The 18,798-nt window shown below is 41.6% G+C and overlaps 3 protein-coding genes across 5 annotated transcripts; all 3 read right to left on the reverse strand.

The window, feature by feature from the left end:
- Positions 1–460: 460 nt before the first annotated feature.
- LOC109627546 (afadin- and alpha-actinin-binding protein) lies at positions 461–4,968 on the reverse strand. 3 transcript variants are annotated; one of them, XM_020084110.2, is made up of 13 exons: positions 4,877–4,968; positions 4,649–4,709; positions 4,041–4,150; positions 3,897–3,965; positions 3,688–3,814; positions 3,504–3,582; positions 3,292–3,412; positions 2,644–2,797; positions 2,400–2,503; positions 2,140–2,301; positions 1,820–1,934; positions 1,549–1,717; positions 461–646 (listed from the first exon to the last, which is right to left on the reverse strand). In XM_020084110.2, the coding sequence occupies exons 2-13, from the start codon at positions 4,698–4,700 to the stop codon at positions 556–558; spliced, it is 1,353 nt and encodes a 450-aa protein (XP_019939669.2). In that variant the 5' UTR covers positions 4,701–4,709; positions 4,877–4,968; the 3' UTR covers positions 461–555. The 3 variants fall into 3 exon arrangements, with proteins under 3 accessions (XP_019939669.2, XP_019939668.2, XP_019939670.2); XM_020084109.2 differs by having other exon boundaries at positions 4,829–4,964; XM_020084111.2 differs by having other exon boundaries at positions 461–676; positions 4,829–4,964.
- A 403-nt stretch (positions 4,969–5,371) lies between these two features.
- LOC109627213 (guanine nucleotide-binding protein G(I)/G(S)/G(O) subunit gamma-10) lies at positions 5,372–10,398 on the reverse strand. Its single transcript, XM_020083655.2, has 3 exons — positions 10,206–10,398; positions 8,412–8,538; positions 5,372–6,398 (listed from the first exon to the last, which is right to left on the reverse strand). Exons 1-2 carry the CDS (start codon positions 10,293–10,295, stop codon positions 8,413–8,415), a joined length of 216 nt encoding a protein of 71 aa, XP_019939214.1. The 5' UTR covers positions 10,296–10,398; the 3' UTR covers positions 5,372–6,398; position 8,412.
- Positions 10,399–11,546: 1,148 nt separating this feature from the next.
- Positions 11,547–18,181, reverse strand: LOC109627295 (uncharacterized). Its single transcript, XM_020083783.2, has 13 exons — positions 18,088–18,181; positions 17,915–18,006; positions 16,466–17,251; positions 15,905–16,321; positions 15,395–15,709; positions 14,047–14,469; positions 13,537–13,851; positions 13,171–13,379; positions 12,788–12,936; positions 12,269–12,511; positions 12,026–12,185; positions 11,864–11,939; positions 11,547–11,756 (listed from the first exon to the last, which is right to left on the reverse strand). Exons 2-13 carry the CDS (start codon positions 17,988–17,990, stop codon positions 11,722–11,724), a joined length of 3,204 nt encoding a protein of 1,067 aa, XP_019939342.2. The 5' UTR covers positions 17,991–18,006; positions 18,088–18,181; the 3' UTR covers positions 11,547–11,721.
- Positions 18,182–18,798: the final 617 nt, after the last annotated feature.

Consider the following 18,798-nt stretch of genomic DNA (forward strand, 5'->3'; position numbering starts at 1 on the left):
AGACAATATTTCAATCGAGAAGTGTATATGATATCTAGTCGTCTGAGGATACCGTTACTTTGTTGGTAACTGCTGTACCGGTCGATGTTGTAAAATGCTGTGAAAACTTCAATACTACGGTGGCTGAGAGAGCTCAACGCACTGCAAATTAAGAAAACACATGCAAATAGATAAACACTTGCAAATTAAGAAAACAACTTCGACGACATGCGCTGCAAAAAGTCACAACACATGCAAATAAAGCATGCTGCAAATTGCAAAAACGACACAGGATATGTTTCCAGGGGATCCAAAAAATGATGGACCTGGCTGTAGTTCAATGCTTTGTGAAGTTCCACCACCACTGATGGGTAGCAGACTTCAATAACGTCGAATTGATTATGTTGTTTTCCTGCATGTATTGAGCTCTCTCAGCCACTGTACAGTATCCTCTGTTCACGAATGAACAATAACAAAAGAATAAATATATTCACTATTTATTGGTTATTTTAAAAATACAAAATCAGGTACAATATACTTTTTCAATGACTTTCACCTGTAGTGACAAATGTTGTATTAAAATGACCAGTCCAAGTGTGAAGCCTGTGGTGCGTCCACCATCTTTTCTGTGCCACTGTCCCATGATTGGGGATCAACTTCTATGGATCTGAAGGAGAGGAGGAGTTGGAGATGTCAGCTGTCAAGTACAAAGATAAAAATCAAAAGCTGGCCAGGCCGAACATTTCAGGTGCAAAAAACAATTATTTTTAATGTGTAGATGGTGCCAAACAAATCTGTCCCATGAGTGAACAGTGAAACTTTGTTAAAGTCAAACCATGGACTGTATATAAAAATGGACAACGCGTCTCCACTTCCTCCCGCTATCAAGAAATGAAGCCAAAATATCCTGGATATGAATGCTGCCATTTTGTGCATTTGGACTCTGTGCAGCAGTCAAGGTCCGACCGATACCCACACTCCACCAATCATGAGTAAGTCTCAGCAGTCAATCATGACATCACTTCACTGTGTTTTTAAATGGCATCAAATAACTAATTGAAATCAAACTTTCCAGAAAAATGAACACTTGAACAGAATCATAGGAACAATCTAAATTGACAGGACCCATCTCTGAGAAAAAATAATTGGACATGTGACTTGGACTTTTTAGTTTGGTCCATGTTCCATCCACTAATATTGAAGAGGCGGGGTTTATAACCTATACTTCAGCCAATCAATTGGCTTCCCCTTTTGGGTAGTAGTAGTGCACTCTACCATCATCCTTTTATTAATTAGAATATATATATTATATTTTTAAAAAGCTAAGAATATATAGAAGCTGTTTATGTTGTATCAGTGCCACATCGATTGTACTCATTAAAGTAACAACATTGAAGGAGCACACACACAGACAACAGACATAAAAATACATCATTTACATTTGGCCTGTGATACCGTGGGCAGCTGAAAAAAGACACAACCTTGTTAAGTAATGCTGCCGTTAATGCTTTATATGATGATCAAGACTGGCTCCACTAAAACCTGCTATAAGATGGAATCTTGACTGACCGACAGTTGTATGATAGATTGAGGGCAGCGTAGAGCTCAGGAGTGCTGGGAGTTTGAACTCTGACTCTTCCCTGATGAAACACAGACAGAGCAGCTGACCCAGAGCCGATGGATGATGGAGTGATGGGAAGACAGCCAGATATACTGGTGGGCCCCGAACCGGAGAAACCTAGAGTCAAATATACATGATGTGTTTGTGTTTACTCCCAAAAACCTAAACACATCACCACATTTAAAAATCAGCCTCTTTCCATTTATTACTCATACTCACTGAGAGCAGTGCTTTCTCTTCTCTTGCTGCTTGGTGCTCCTTTACCACACAGAGATGAGTCGCACAAATACTGCTGCTTCATGAGAGAGGCCTTCTGCTGCTCAAAATCACGACGCTGTAGACAAAGAAATAACATTTTGCACCGTTATATGCATCCTTATAAATTAATTCAGTTGGTGAATACCTCACAATTGTTCAGCTTAAAACAGCTGCTACAACCCCCAGCCCAACCTCAATCATTTAATCCAAGGGCCTCCGACCTGAAAAAAAGTCATCCAAGCAGTCTTATAACAGCAGCCTCTGCTTAGTCCTCCTCTCACCTCGTGGCTCAGTCGGATTGCGGCGTCAGTGAAGGACAGTCTCTCTCTTTCAAAAGTATTCCTCTGATGGTCCAGCTCGGCCCAACGCAGCTGGAGACGCTCCCATTCTTCCAAAAAGTACGAATCGGCCAGAGCGGAGGGGACAGGTGAGTCGAGGTTACCCTACAGACAAGAAGGAAGGAGTGTGTGACACAAGCAAACGTTCACATGAGAAGGTAGGTAGGTGTGTGTGTGTGTGTGTGCATGATAGAGCATTATACCTGCAACATTTGCTGTTGTAATCTGACAAGCTGTTGACTCTCTCTCAGTTCAGTTCCTAGTTGAGCCAAGAGCTTGTCATGGTCAGTACCAACACCAGTTTGACCTATTCTCAAGACAGACCACAGATTGACAAGTTTCTCAATCATTGGTCCGTTAAAAAGAAATGAAACTTGCTATAGTCCTCATAAAAAGGTGCAATGGGAAGAGGGATCACAAATCTTTTCTTATGAGGTGAGTTTTTACCTTCAGACAGGATGTCACCCAGTCTCCTCTGCACCTTCCTCCAACTCTGAACCACACCACCTGTCACATGTTCACCAAGCACCACCTCAGCTTGATACAACATTTTGTCGTCACGTTGGACCTCGTCCTGAACGTCCGTAGAGTCTGACAGGATCTTTGAAAAGTTATAATCATTTATTATATCTTTCAGAGAATTGACAGGGAAACCATACTTGACTCAATATTAAAGTGTCCTTTCAGTGGCTGTGTTGGAGCTTTTGATCCCCTCATGATATTCCTCAGCAGATGTTTTTATGGAATTGAACATTCATGGAGGTTCAATGAATGAATATATGAATATTGGAGCACAGCAACAGCTAATAAATGGACCTTGTTTTTGGATTATGTCAAGTGCTTTATCCAAGTTCAAGAATTAATTTTATTTCCCAAACATTTAGGCCAAAACAATTCTGAATTGGTCAGAAAAAAGTACATTTACACATCTGTAGCGTCATGTCAACTTGTGAGATATAAGTGAAATCGCTGGACGGTTACTAAATAGACCTTGAGAACATCTAATCACTTATTAATAAGTGCCCCTTTTAAAAGCATTCTTCTCTGACAAATTCACATCGTGTTAAACCATCACTTGCTACGGTTTCCCCCAACCTGCTCCATGTTGACCCTGAGTGCATGAAGCAATGTGGTGAGGCTGTGGCGCAGCTTCATCGCCTCTCTGAGCTCTGCCTCTCTGCGCTCCAGCATCAGACGCAGTGCTGCCTCTTCCCGTCTGCAAGGTGCACAGAGCAAGTGATGAGGAGGAGGAGGTGGAGAAAGTGAGCTGAAGATCAGATGTGGCAGGACAAGTGCAGCTAACTTACTTTGTAGTAGACAAAAAGGATTTGATTGGCTGTTCCCTTCTGCTGCGGCCTCCAGGGGGGAAATTTAACACCTCTATGGCTGCATGGAAAAGTGCAGGATGGTAAACTGTGTGATTTTACTCAACGCTTGATATACAACATAGATCTGTGTGTATTTATTATTCTGTGTCTGAGTGGGTCTCACAGGGTCCTTTCTCCTTGTGTCTGACACTGAGCTGCTGTGACAGTCGCTCCTTCAGCCTGATGCTCTGCTGCTCTCGCCGCCTCAGCTCTGCCTCCAGTTGGCTGCACCGCAGCTGCAGATGCGTGTACTGTCAAGCAGAAAAAGATCAGCGTGTGAGTGTGTGTTAGTGCAGGGGGGGTAGTTCAGATAGTAATATATTCTAATATTACCTTGGTGCGCTCACACCTCAGCATGTCCTGGAGCCTGCCCACATGCTCGTCCATCTCCTGCAGCTGCTCCTGTGAGATATTTATAAGAGTTTGTTTTTCTGCCTTGCAAACAGCAGCACTGATCTACTACACTCACTCACTCACTCTGAGTGCGTCTCCCTGCTCCCTGTGCTCCTCCCTGTCAGTCCACCAGGGGGCGCTGTGACAGAGTTCATTCAGAGGGCTGGGGCTGGGATCCCTGAGCAGAAATGAGTCTGTGGTAGACCGGTGCAGAAAGCAAAAGATGCTGTTAAGAGAGGATATAGGAAGATGATGTGGCTAATATGAAAGCATGACTAGATTGGTTTTCCAGCATCCATACTCAGCAGATTTTGGCTCATTTATGTACATGTGAACATTTTATTATCTTCACCAAGGAGTTTATGTTTTAGTCTGTTTGTTTATCTGTTAGTTGGCAAGATAATGCAAATACTATGAAACGGATTACCATGACACTTGGTGGAAGGATGTGATATGGCTCAGGGAAGAACCTATTACATCTCAGTGCAGGAATTTGTTTTCACTTTGTTTTAAAATGCTGTAGATTTCTCAGAGAATCATTTATGTATCTGTTTAGGGGACTGATATTCATGTGTATGTGCAATTTTTGTGCAGATCCAAATGAAAATCCTCTTGTGAATTTAAAAGTGGTTTCATGAGGGAACTGTTGAGCCTTGGCGGAGGTATGCACTGTGCCGAGTGTCTGTAGTTACCTGAATGCTCATTAAGTCCTCTGACGCTCTTCTGAACAAACCTGGAAGCCATCTGGAAGCCCTTTAACATTTCAGCAGCAAAGGGACAGTTTTTACACTCATGCAAATCTAACTGGTGGTCACAAATGAATCAGTACAGGAGCAATGCAAACATTCTTGTGCTTGTATGTTGAAACTTACTGTATTGTAACAATGGATCAGTCCACATGTGCGTTTCTGGTACCTCACCTGAACTTCCTCACACAGATGCTTCCTCTTTTACTTCCAGGTGATGACACTTCCACTAATCACCACTGACAATAGGCATGAAGAGGAAGCTTCAGGATTTAAAATGACTCAGTCACATCACCTCCAACTGAACTTTCACTTTTACTCTGTTTGGATTATTAAGTACCAGTCTTATAGGGTAGTTTCGGAAGGTGTTGAGGGCTAAATTTTTTTTTTAGTATAGTTTTAGTTTTAGATCAGCAGTTTTCAAATCCAAATTATTTCTAACCATCATGTCAGCGTTTGGTGTCTCCTATCAAGTGAATATCAGTTTGCCATTGTTTGAAAATTTAAGAGCATAAATAGAACAAATACATCTGTATTATAAATTAAATTTTAATGTGGTTTATCTTCAATAAACTGAAAAAGAAGAAACTATTCAAAAGTTGTTTAAAAGTGAAACTTTCCTCTTTTTCCTATGCACAAAGTATTGATTTTAAATCACACACAACAATCTTCAATGTCCAAAAAAAGTCATTTATTTCCTACAAGATTGCCCATAGTAGCAAAGTTAAGAAAGATAAAAGCTGACAGTAGTGAAAGGTTTTGGTTGATTGGAATAAGATTTCAGCGTGGAAATCAATTGATGCAACAAGTCTCTGCAGCATGATTCATTAAACACAAATACAGACAAAGTGTTACATTAAATTTGGGACCAGGTTTCACATCCAAATAGTGTAAGGCCATGATGTGGATTTTCCTTTTTAAATTGAAGACACGAACAGATAAGCAACCTTAACAGGCTGTTAAATATGTACAGAAAAAGGACGGGGTGTACAATCACACATCCTGCACTGAAAGAATTAAAAGTCTGTACAGTACTGTCCTACCTCACAATAGTACTAACACCGAAGCTATTATATATCATTATAATTTATGAGAAGTTTAAACCACCAATCATTTTAGCACACAAGGGATCAGAATGTCTGTTGGCCACGTGCATAGTTAATATTTTATTGAAATACAGTGAACAGTGAGGTCCAAAAGTCTGAGACAACTTTCCCCACTTAAGGGAATGGGACATTGGACCCCACTGTGCACATAACAATACATGCTCTTATTCTTGAACAGCACCTGGTTGCATTCATTACTATTAATAATTATATGACTGTAACACACAAAACACAAGAGGAAATAGTAACCTCAGCAGCCAGTCACATGGACAGCATTTCACTGACTGACTGGAGACAGACAATGTTAAGCCAGGGAGGCCAGGCATGTTAAGCACGAGGTAAAACGAGACCAGCTTAATCATTAGTCAGGCTAGTGTCAATAACAACATGTAGAGTTTGGCCCTGCTTTAAATGTAACAGATGGGAGTTATGATACCATTAGTTTTGGCAAACAAGTGGACCCTCAACACCCCCCACCCCATCCCACCCCACCCCTCCATCCATCATTCCCGCGTTGCATCATCCCGAGAGGAGCTGGTGGATCTACAGAGAAGTCACGTAGAAGTGAAGAAATCCTTCCATGTTTCTTTCTGTTGGAGACAGAAACAAAAACCACTGAAACAAAGCTCATTTTAAAATTGACTGATCGCATTTAGCTGTTTCAGTTTCAGCGTCCAGGGACACTCACACAGAGGGGAACGATTGTTAACATTAGTAAGACTCATGTGCTTTGGCTGCTGTGACAAGTCAAAATGCCAGTTCTTGTTGGTACATGTAGTTTGGTGACTTCACATAGTCACCATGTGGTGCTCTATTAGTAACACATGCTGAAAGTTTTTTGTGAAGAACAACTATGACATACATTTTTACTACAGCTCAACAAGTGGGACAAATATAATACCATGTGTCTATCACATTTTCGCATCATATCTATATAAAAATATAAGTGACTAACACTGACCCCCCTTATGGACATTACGCATGAACACACACACCATCAACCACTTGTATACTCTACATGTCTTCTCCACTCATTGTAATGTATTGCACCTATTTAAAAAACTTTTTTATAATTATTTTTATGTATGTAATGTACTTTGTGATCTTGTCTTTATCAATTATTCAATTTTATTTTTTTGTTATGCACCAAACGCCAAAGCAAATTACCTATATGTTGAAAATCTTATTCTAACGATGAGGAAGATTGATTCCCTCATGGAATTTTTAAATTGACCTTTTTTCGTGAATTACAAGCAAAGTTTCCAGAGATAGTATCAGTATTGTTTTAGTGCACGTTGATTTTGAAAATAAAAATTGACCTGTATATTTATCCTGTTAATCTCAATTACATGATTTGTGCAAGATTTATGTAAACTTGGCAACATAAATATTTTAAACATAACTAAGTAGCAAAACAACCATCAATGTAATCTATTAGTTTGAGCCAAGATAAACTTTAATACGTGTCACCAGCATGTGTTCTATAAGAACAAGTGATGCTTTGTTCTGTGCTCGATTTGAAATGTTTTATTTAGTTTATCTAAGGTATGGAGCCACTTGACCAAACCACTGAACAATGTTTGAGATGTGATAAGACTAATAAGTATACGATAAGAGCAGCAAAGCACCAAAGAGGCTGCAGGCATGACTTTGAATTTGTCAATAAGGAAATTATTTCCCTTTTATTTTCTGTAAAAATTGTTTCATTAATTGTTTTAACTCTATTGTAATCAATATAATTAGAGTGAGATCCAATACAGTACAAAGAATACAAATCATATCAGAGCACAATAAAGAGAACAAATGTCTTTATAAGCAACAGAATAAGCGCTGACAAAATAAGTAAATTATTTGAGTTACAGAAAAGAAATCTATAATTATTTTTCTAATCAATTAATTCTAATAATATTAAGTATCTTTTAATTTTGTTTTCAGTTAATGGTTGGAAAAATCAAGCTATTTTAAGATAATGATTAATAAGTTTTACATTAAGACGTTATTTTTTTAGATATTCTAGACTTAAACAGTTTAATTCCAAATCGAATATTAAAATAAATCGACTTGTGGACGAATCATTCCAGCTCAGGTCAACCGAAATATTAGAGCCTTGGGGATGTAAAGCACCTATCAGTTTCATTTCAGTCTAAACCCGGGCTGTAACAATTCTTGAACCAAAACAGAAACCACGATTCAGACGTCCTTTGTTTCGGCAATTATATAAATATTGTTTATAGGAATGCTGCTGTTATTGAAGCATCACAGACGCTTCTCTTTCTGTTTACTTTCCTGAGTTGTTGGTTTAAGATCTGCAATAAAACCCAGAACTGATTATTTTTGTTGTATCCGTTTTTACGTAGTTTGCACTGGATTGAACTGAACTGTGTTGGGCTTGTGGGGGAGACTAAAAGAGACTTTGTATATATACCGATTGAACCGAACTGTGGCTCAAAAACCTAGGTCTGAACCGAACCTTGGATTCAGCTTAATGTTACAGCCCTAATCTAAACTAAAAGGGGGAGGTAATTAACGTCCTCCCTACTGTAATTAACTGTGCAGCTTATCTCCCCAGCTAGTGCCTGAGTGGGGGAGCAAGGCGAACTTACCTCAGAACAGGGAGCAGGATTTAGGGGGTCTGAAGGGATTATCACTGGAGGGGACCCCGACCAGGAGAGGGTCCTTGGAGGCATTTTGCACACAGAAGTTTCTCAGCTCAGCAGCAGCCTGGGACACCTGCAGAGCCAGACATATGATGATAGTGTGTGTGTGTGTGTGTGTGTGTGTGTGTGTGTGTGTGTGTGTGTGTGTGTGTGTGTGTGTGTGTGTACCCATTTTTTTTGTCTCTTTAAGAGGTGTTCCAATACCACCATCAGAAATGCCTCAGTCATCAGCGAGTATATGCAGATCTATCTACTGATCCAAATATTATCAGAACATCCCCAGACCTTTTCCAACATAAAAAGTGACCTTGTCAGGATCAGTACACTTCATGGTGACCAAAACTCAGGACTGATGAATGTGATTTTTGAGGTCAAGGTCAGGGGTAAGATTTGGATTGTGGTTAGGTTAAAGGAGAAGTAAATAAAGAGTTTCGCGGCAGATAATGCGTTATTTAGAGGCCATATTGTGGATGCCCCAATCACTTGGGTTGCATGGATAAACGCAGATCGCGTGTGGATCTAAAAGCGTCCGAAGGACTCCAAGTTACTCCAAACCTTTATGGGGGAGTAGATCTACATACCATATGCTGGAAATAAGGACCAGGTTGAAAAAAACCGAACTTCTCCTTTAAGGTTAGGGTCAGAAATGAATTGGTTATAGTTAAGGTTAGGGATAAGGTTTTGGTGAGGCTGTCCACAATGAATGGAAGTCAATGCAAAGTTCTACTAAGGACGGCTGCGCAAACCTCTATGTGTGTGAGCGTTTTTAGGACCAAAACTCAGTACCAATGAGGCAAAACTTAATTTCTGATGTTAGCCTGAATGTGATCCTCCTCCAGAGCCGCGTTCATGTTTGCGCGCGTGAATTTGAATGTCGGGGCTTACAGACACTTGGACAATTTTTGTTTTGTTCATGTATGAAGACGTTGTCGAACTATCCCTTTAAAGTTAGTAGTAAGATGTGAGTTGTGGTTAGGTGAAGATTAGGACGAGGCATGAAATGTTCATGGCTAAGGTTAGGTATCAGGTTTTGGGTCGGCTGTCTGCAAAAAATGTCAGTCAATGGAAAGTCCCCAAAAGAATATTAATCTTTGTCAGCTTTCTCCAGGTTAAACAGTGACCGGCACCAGTGAACCTCATGGGGACCAACACCCGGTCAAAATAAGGACAAAACTGATTTCAGATGTCCATAGAAAGACATAGCAAAGATAGCTGCTCAAACAAGAGTGTGTGGGTGTGTGAGAGTGAGTGAGTGTGTGTGAGTGTGTGTGTGTGTGTGTGTCACATGTACACATGTTCAGTATGGTAATGGCCCCGCTGACCTGCTGTCAGACCACAGAGCCGCTGCTTGTCGCGTAACAGCCACTTTTGTTTTTACATCCAAATTTGCACGCAGCGGTGTCGCAGGACAGGTTTACGTCCGCAGCGTAACTTTTTCTTTCCTTTGACATTACTGACATTCGGAAGTTTAACTCCTACGCCGCTGACACACTTGGTAACAACTTCCCCAAACACACGATGACAGCCGATGAAACGCGGAAGAAAGTGGCTCGCTGGTCGCTGGTGGATTAATCAACCGCATACCAAAGTGTGTGTGTGTGTGTGTGTGTGTGTGTGTGTGTGTAACTTTGTTGAAGTCTATAACCCCAGAGAGTCCATGTGAGTCTTTTCAGTCGGGATCTGTTTCGTTCAGCTGAGCTCGTTCTTCTTCCGTGTTTGTGTGTGAGCTGGGGTTCGTACCTTGATCCTCCGGACACTGGCCTCTAGCCGGAGCTGCTTCACGGCCCTCTGGGCGATTATTAGGTTGTTGCTGGCATTGTTGTTGGACATGGCGGCGGCCTTCGCTGCAGAGAAGTTACGTGAACCGAGCGGAAATTAACCCAGACTGCTCCAAACCCTGGACCCGACTGGCAAACCGAGGTCCACATGCGCCCCGCCCCATCTGTGCCAGCGAGCCATGCTATTGGGCTCGAAGCCTGTCAATCAAAAAGTTGCTCTAAAAGCCGCGCCCCTGCACATATTGGCCATTATCATGAGTTTCATCGAGATCAGAGCAGGAAGCTGTGACGTCCAGTCAGAGCAGTCAGCAACCTTTTCAGTTTAGCCCACACCAGCTCAGGGAGATGTTAAAGATTCAGTGTGCAGAATTTAGTGACACCTAGTTGTGAAGTTTCATGTTGCAGCTGAATATCCCTCACCTCCCCCTTTCACTTACATATTACACACTAAACCTTTAAATAAAACATTTTAAATGTGAGGGTGAATTTAGGAAACACAAAACTTCTTTCAGAAATGGTTTGATCTCAAGAGATTCTCCAGACATTCAAATGTTAAATGTCCGAGTGAGAGCTGCTCCTCTGGCAAGCCCGCTAGTAAAAGTCAGTAGAATGTCCTAATAAGCTGATATGAGAAAACAGTAGGAGATCCTCTGCAGGATTCATTGGGAGTGAGTGGGCGTGTTGATGATGTTTCTAACACATCTAGCAACAGATGCAAAAATTAAAACAAAAAAAGAAAACAAATATATCACGATGAAAAAGCAGTGTCATACATGTAGAATACACCTACAAAGATGTCAAGAGATTTGTTTTGGGTGATAACGGCCAATACTGATGTGAATGTGCTGTAAACAAGCAAAAAAACTTGATCACCGCAACTGAATGAATGCCTGTCCTACACCGCCTGTTGCACCCCGCGCCCCATCTCTGCAGTACATCTACCAGCAGAGAGTCTTTAGAAGAGCCAACAACACAACCAAAGACCCCGCTAAGCCTCAGAATCACCCCCTCACACCAGTCTGAAATGCATGACTCCAGGACTCAAAGACATAATTCTGATTAACACCTCCGAACACTCCCACTTTTGACCCCTCCCCACAAAAAAAGGCAACTTGCTCTACTGACATCGTGTCTTTACACAATAGACTATATACACACTTGTTTTTGCACATTACCTTTAACCACTGTTATAACTGTCTGCCTCAGTATGTATGGATGTATGTGTGTGATGTGCTTGATGAGTGGATATGGATTTGCATTTATTTAAAATATGCATGAAAATAAACACAGAGAAGTAGAAAAGTACTCAGACATCGATTTTTATTTTCTTCAATCATTTCACAGCTCATTGCGCAGCTAATAACAATCAGGAATTAACAATGTGTGTTAAGATTCAATTATGCAAATGTGACACTTATGAATAAAAACAATGCTAACACAAAATAATATCTATACTATAAAATGAGTTTGTATTATTACTACATGTTACCAGCTCCCTTAGGTGACTTGTCCCCTGAAGATAAAGAAGAAAGAGTAAAAACATGATTATAGGTGATTAATTCTCTGTAGATCATCGTGTTGACACATCAGTCCTGAGACCACATTGTAAATCATACTCACAAGAGATTGGTCCAATGGTGAGGGGCTTCAGAGGAGCAGAGCTGTAAACAGAGCGAGATGTCCTTCTTCCGCAAGACTGTGAAAAGGAGGGAAAAAAATAGTGTAAAGATGCACTGACTATTGATTGATAATGCTATTGATGATGTGAAACGTGTGACGTACTGGGGAACAGCGGGAGCTCCTCTGGTCGCATAGGCTCAGGCTGCAGTGAAGGTAAATGTCACTGTATTCACCATTGATCAGGAAAAACAGGGCAGAGAAACGAGCCTGTCGAGATGAGCCACTCTCAATCACCACCACTTGTTGTCGGTCAGTGGGACACCTGAGGATGGAGCCATTATACAATCTTTTCCCGCCCATTTCCATTATAAACCACAAAGCATAATGATGAAGAGGGACACTTACCTGTTCTGGATGAAAAAGTATCTTGTGGGATGATTGGGGTTTGGTGAGTGAGAGGCGTAGCAGTTCTCCAGAACAACTACAAAGCTTGGATCTCTCACTGACACAGAGACACCCACATGTAGAGGTGAGCCCACTAGAAGCGCGATCGAGCCAGATGGATAAGGCTGAGTGAAGTCGGACTGGCGGTACAGAGACATGGAGGCTCTAGCTTTGGCGCCAGTGGCTGAGAGGCCACCTGCAAACCTGTCAAGAAAATAAACCTTGTTATTATCATGACCTAAAATCCTACACAGGTGACATTGATGTGTCCTGGAGGTTTAAAGCCACTGTGGCAAACAGCAATACATGCTTACGCTGACATAAGTGATGAAGAGTAACACAGACTACACCAATTTTAATCAGGTTCATCTTTTCCTTTTGCAATATGACATCAATTGTGTCCATTCTATTATTTTAAATTGATTTTTATTATTAATAGTGTTTGATGGCATTATCGTATTCAATAAAAAAACTTCTTACGGCAGGAATGGTCTGATAGATGCATTCAGGCTGGCGTCTGTGGCGAGGGGATACGCACAGGAGAAGGGAAGACTGGTAGGACGTGTGAAGGACACATTTATTGGGTAGAAATATAAACTGTTGGAGTAGATAGCGTGTGTACGGTTGGTCTGAAAGATAAAGAGTGGTTAAATTATTAGTCACTTTAAGTATTATTACAGTTTGAGTGGTTTTGTCATAAGCAGAAGATCTTGGTTTAAGATATTGTCTCTGTCAGTTCCTGCTAACCAAACCTCCCTGCGTAGGAGTTTATGCAAAGAAATTCTCCATTTGGGAACGAAAATAATAAGAAATGAATAGATATAACTTTAACATGAACAAAGAAAAAGTTATGAAGAATTTACCTTCAATGAGTTTCCACAGGCACCTGCCTGAGCTCCCACTTCGTACCAAACAACATCATTATGCACTCTGACCCAGGAGCAGTTTCGAACTGCCAGGTTTCCGGAGAGTGGGTTCAAACCCATGGATGTTACGACAGCCATATGTAGCCCTATTTGGATTTTGTCACGTCCACAGATGAGCTGAGGAGGCTGGGATGGAGGGCGTTGGACTAAAGAAAAAGTTTTAAAAAGCCAGCAAATGAAAGTGTGCACAAAGATGAGATGGTAAATACCAGATGAGACCAGGATGAAAGTTAACATTAACATTTCACTGTGTGTAATTAGAAATATTATATTAAAAAACGTAAAATATAAAAGTAAACCTACATTCACAGACCACACTGGCATCTTCACTATGAGCACAGTTGTGGACCCCAAACCCTGGATGTCTGCAGTCCGTTATCGATGCTTCCCTCCCTGAACAAATAACGTCGTCCAACCAGATGGGTCCAGTGCCCTGTCCAAAAGAGGCACTTTGCAGTGCTGAGCGAGCCCTGCCACAGCCCAGCTGTCTGCACACCACGTTGGCATCGTTCAGGTCCCAGGAATCGTCACACACTGTCCCCCACTGTCCAGCGTGGTAGATCTCCACTCTACCAGAGCAGCGGTTGTCAGAGTTGACAAGCCTCACTGGTGAAGCAGCTACGAGAAACACATGCAACAAAATACTGATCATTAGAGACACAGATGAAAGCCAGACTTCAATAAGACAATGATTTCTATAAAAACTACAGAGATATCAAAGAATAGTGTGAAGCACTTATTTCCTATTTCTGTTAATGTTATCCTATGTTATCTGACAATAAGACTTCATTAAGTCTACAAATTAGCATTTACCTTCACAGACGACACCAGCATCCTCACTGTGACCACAGTTGTGAGATCCAATCCCTCGGTGCCGGCACTCGCTCAGCTTTGATTCGTTGCCGGAGCAAGTGACATCGTCCAACCAGATGGGCCCACTGCCCTGTCCAAAACGTGCACTTTGTGGTGCTGACAGGACCCTGCCACAACCCAGCTGTCTGCACACCACCTGAGCATCAACCAGGTCCCAGGCGTCATCACACACCGTCCCCCACTGTCCACGGAGGAAGATCTCCACTCTGCCAGAGCAGGAGCTGTTTCCATTGGCCAGGCGGACCTGTCCGTTGACTCCTGTGCTGTTGTCCACTGCTGTTGTTTCACTGGGGCCAGAGGTGAAGTTCTGAGATCCTGGATCAGGTGTGGTTGGTGAAACTGTTGTGTTTGGTCCTGGTTGAACTGACAGAAAAATCTATGTGAACCCACAAGACAAAGACACTCTGCACCTCCATCAATATTAATAAGGAAAACATCTTTGTTATTATCTCTGATGTTTTCACTGCTGTTTATTTGTTTGTGTTTTAGCAAAATTACGCAAAGAACTACTGAATGGATTTCCATGAAACTTGGTGGAAGAATGTGGTATGGCTCAGGGAAGGAACACTTATATTTTGGTGCAGATTCAGACCAGGGGTCAGATCCAGGATTATTTTTTCACTTTATTTAACTTGAGGCGATAGGGTGTTTTTCAACGTTTTTCCATTTACCCAGGGAACAATTCATGGATTCAACTCAAATTAATTTAAGGGGACTGTTGGACCTTGGCAGTGGTATGCCAACAACACTGACTGATATTTTAGTTGTTTGTTTGTTGGTGTATTTGTCAGCAGGATTATGCAAAAACTACTGACCTGATTTCCACCAAACTTGGCGGAGAGATGGGGCGTAGGTCTAGAAAGAACCATTCAAATTTTGGTGTGGATGTAGATTAAGTGTTGGATTCAGGTTTTTTCACCCACTTTCTGTAACTATGTGTTGTACGACACGTAAATCATTTAGGTTATCAGACCAGCTCCTTTTTTTCTTATATATTTCTACCATTAAAAGGAAACAAATATGTGTGGGATTGACTGTAAGCAGAGGTACAGTATATGCTCTACTGAGTGTCATTCTAGTTAAAGATATAATTGATGATGTAATCCTGTGGCACAAAATTCTATTTGACCTTTTTACATAAACATGTACTGCCCATTTGACGTATTGTGCCACAAAACAATATATGTTGAAATATATCAGTGATGCAATTTTCTAGTTAAATGTGAGCAATAACAACTGGACTCAACTTTTAATATATAGATATATATATAGATATATAAACATTTACCGTCACAGATGATGCTGGCATCTTCACTATGAGCACAGTTGTGGACCCCAAACCCTGGATGTCTGCAGTCCGTTATCGATGCTTCCCTCCCTGAACAAATAACGTCGTCCAACCAGATGGGTCCAGTGCCCTGTCCAAAAGCAGCACTTTGCAGTGCTGAGCGAGCCCTGCCACAGCCCAGCTGTCTGCACACCACGTTGGCATCGTTCAGGTCCCAGGAATCGTCACACACTGTCCCCCACTGTCCAGCGTGGTAGATCTCCACTCTACCAGAGCAGCGGTTGTCAGAGTTGACAAGCCTCACTGGTGAAGCAGCTACGAGAAACACATGCAACAAAATACTGATCATTAGAGACACAGATGAAAGCCAGACTTCAATAAGACAATGATTTCTATAAAAACTACAGAGATATCAAAGAATAGTGTGAAGCACTTATTTCCTATTTCTGTTAATGTTATCCTATGTTATCTGACAATAAGACTTCATTAAGTCTACAAATAAGCATTTACCTTCACAGACGACACCAGCATCCTCACTGTGACCACAGTTGTGAGATCCAATCCCTTGGTGCCGGCACTCGCTCAGCTTTGATTCGCTGCCAGAGCAAGTGACATCGTCCAACCAGATGGGCCCACTGCCCTGTCCAAAACGTGCACTTTGTGGTGCTGACAGGACCCTGCCACAACCCAGCTGTCTGCACACCACCTGAGCATCAACCAGGTCCCAGGCGTCATCACACACCGTCCCCCACTGTCCACGGAGGAAGATCTCCACTCTGCCTGAGCAGGAGCTGTTTCCATTGGCCAGGCGGACCTGTCCGTTGACTCCGGTGCTGTTGTCCACTGCTGTTGTGCCCTGTAAATCTGTTGTGTGGTGCACTGTAGCAGGTGTGGTCAAAGGAACTACAGCGTCAGTTTGGTTCACATCTGTTGATAATAAAAAAGTTTTTGTTCATAAAAATGTGATTTGAATTTACAAAGAACAGGACAATATATTCTAAAGACTATAACTCTTACAATGGATGGATTAAATGGGAAAATTGAACTTGTTACAAAGTAAAGTTTCTGTACCTGCACAGTAGGCAAGATAGCAACCGGCTGGCTTCACAAGTTTGTAGACGTAGTAGTTTCGATTGCAGAGTTTGACGTGGATGGAGTTTGAGTTAAAAGAGCAACAGCTGGAGCCCCAGTGACCACATACAGACCGAGTTACAATTTCACCTGGCTGTGTGGGATGAGGCTCTGTTATCCACAGGGGAGCATGGGTTCCACACCTGTTTTTCAGAACACACCTCTCGGGAATGTGAGCAGTGGTTTGATTCAGGAAGAGACGATACCAGCCTTCCCATGTAACATCTCTGTCACAGTGTAGGATCTGATTCATTGTGTTTTCTGTCGAACGCCAGTCCTGGTGCAGCTCAGTGTAGTGCTCACAAGGGTCAGCGCAGCGGGTGGACCCATTATTACTGATGCAGTCCATGCCTGCAGGGCAAACAGTGTTTCCACACCTGAACTGGACAGATTGGAGAGAGGGCCCAGATCTGGCGGCGGAAGAAGGCTCCATACATATGAAAGAGCCTGGTGTGTTGTGGCACACCTGAGGCGCTGCACACGGTGGGTCTGGGAGGGAGCACTCGTCAGTTTCTACACAACCGCTGTCTGGTGACCAGTGATAACCCTGGCTACAGCAAGAGGAGTCACTGCAGAGTTTTGTGTCGTAGCAGGTGAAACCGTCGCCTACGAAGCCATCTTTACAGACACAAGAGAGGCCCTGGCCACTGAACGTGTCTCCTCTTTCTCGTGACTCCAGACACATGGCCTCATCATGACATGAATCACAGCTGGAGACAAGTGTCCCTGTGAAAAATACAGAGACAGTTTGATCCATGCTGTCGTTAAAGGTTAAGTGGCCATGAAAACCAAGATAAGCAACTGGTAGAAATAAGTTAAACAGAAAACTGTTATATGTAGATTAACAACAGTGGATCTGTGCAATTGATAATTCTTGAGTTAAAATTAGTATAGAAATCAGTGAAATTTGAAAGGTCATCGTTTAAACTGACTGTGCTATGTAGTCTTCACATCCTGCAAGAGTAATATGGTTAGGGTTATAGGGAATAACACTAGGGTTATTTATTCGGTAGTTTTTCCTCACTCTTGTCAAAGGTTAAGGACAGAGGGTGTCACACCTTACTAAGCCTTTAGAGACAAATCGTTATTTGTGAATATGGACTATACAAATACATTGATTGATTGATTAATTAATTGATTAAAAAGTTGGCAAATATAAAATGTCCAGATACATCAGAACCAGAAGCACAGAAGGAGCTAAAAACTTGATCTCATAGAAAATGTAAATTAAAAGAAGTCATACTTATGAGGTGTGGTCTGTGAACACATTCTGCTCATTTTAATTAATTTTTTTAAATTTTTGGTTTATATTTATTTTAACCAAAATTGTCTGTGTAATTGGATGAGATGACATTTAACTTGAGATGACAGAAAGTCAGATTGACCTACCTGAAGTGTTCCCTGTAAAAAACTGCAAAATTAGGAGCAAGAGCAAACCGGCAGGCATCTCCATCATGGACCACATCCACGGCACAAAGTTCCTTAAAAAACACAAAAGAGATGTATGAAATCATACGTTCACATTACAGTCATCACTCTACTTTGTCAGTGTTTGTACTCACCTTGGCGAGAATGAGTGGAAATCCAGCAGATGGTGAAAAAGTTGTTTGTGTATTTTGCCCAGTGAGCGAGAGCATGAGAATTTATAGGCTTGCCTCTGTGTGCAGAGGATAACAGGACGTGCTCATTGGTGAAACACATTAGCAGGTCATTGATAGCGCTGGTCCGATAGAACATTAAAAAAGTTACTTATTAATCAAAGTAGGACAAAAGGATTAGATTCAAACATAACTGGCACACACGTCAAAGCCGTGAGTCAATATGTTTTATGGTTCTTCAATCGTTCGCAGGTCAACATAATGGAGACATTTTGGTTTTGACAGGTTTGCACATTCCAGCGCTTATAACCTCCTTCTGTCAACAGCTGGGACAGACTGATGTAGTGGATGGACATATACATTAAGAGGTCCAAGGTCCAAGCATTTAACAGCATCTCAGTGTTTTCGTGTTCAGGCTTTTCCAATCAGTTTGACTGAACAAATACCATTTGCGTCAGTTTCTGGAAATTGTTTGGTAGAAGTATATTTCAACTAGAATGGTGATCATTAGAGCACATACCTCCACCAAGGCCAAACAGTCCCCTTGAATTCAGTTGAGCTGAACCAGATTAAGCAAACTCATAGATATCAGTTCCCTTAATATGTCTGATTTTGAAAACTCAAGATCCGTATGTTATTCTTTTACATCAAGATCCATGAATTACTGACTGAGAA

This window comes from Paralichthys olivaceus, chromosome 8 (genome assembly GCF_024713975.1).
Source record: "Paralichthys olivaceus isolate ysfri-2021 chromosome 8, ASM2471397v2, whole genome shotgun sequence".
Classification (NCBI taxonomy): domain Eukaryota; kingdom Metazoa; phylum Chordata; class Actinopteri; order Pleuronectiformes; family Paralichthyidae; genus Paralichthys; species Paralichthys olivaceus.

What these genes read in the sequence shown, in the direction of transcription:
- LOC109627546 (XM_020084110.2), bottom strand. Translation starts at nt 4,700, where the DNA reads ATGGCTTCCAGGTTTGTTCAGAAGAGCGTCAGAGGACTTAATGAGCAT. An exon ending in AGCAGGGAGACGCACTCAGA is followed by an intron (nt 3,966 to 4,040) that starts GTGAGTGAGTGA and finishes AATATCTCACAG; the next exon opens with GAGCAGCTGCAGGAGATGGA. An exon ending in GGGTGACATCCTGTCTGAAG is followed by an intron (nt 2,504 to 2,643) that starts GTAAAAACTCAC and finishes TCTTGAGAATAG; the next exon opens with GTCAAACTGGTGTTGGTACT.
- LOC109627213 (XM_020083655.2), bottom strand. Translation starts at nt 10,295, where the DNA reads ATGTCCAACAACAATGCCAGCAACAACCTAATAATCGCCCAGAGGGCC. An exon ending in CCAGTGTCCGGAGGATCAAG is followed by an intron (nt 8,539 to 10,205) that starts GTACGAACCCCA and finishes CTGGCTCTGCAG; the next exon opens with GTGTCCCAGGCTGCTGCTGA.
- LOC109627295 (XM_020083783.2), bottom strand. Translation starts at nt 17,990, where the DNA reads ATGTGGTCCATGATGGAGATGCCTGCCGGTTTGCTCTTGCTCCTAATT. An exon ending in TGCTGGTGTCGTCTGTGAAG is followed by an intron (nt 15,710 to 15,904) that starts GTAAATGCTTAT and finishes TGTTTCTCGTAG; the next exon opens with CTGCTTCACCAGTGAGGCTT. An exon ending in TGCTGGTGTCGTCTGTGAAG is followed by an intron (nt 13,852 to 14,046) that starts GTAAATGCTAAT and finishes TGTTTCTCGTAG; the next exon opens with CTGCTTCACCAGTGAGGCTT.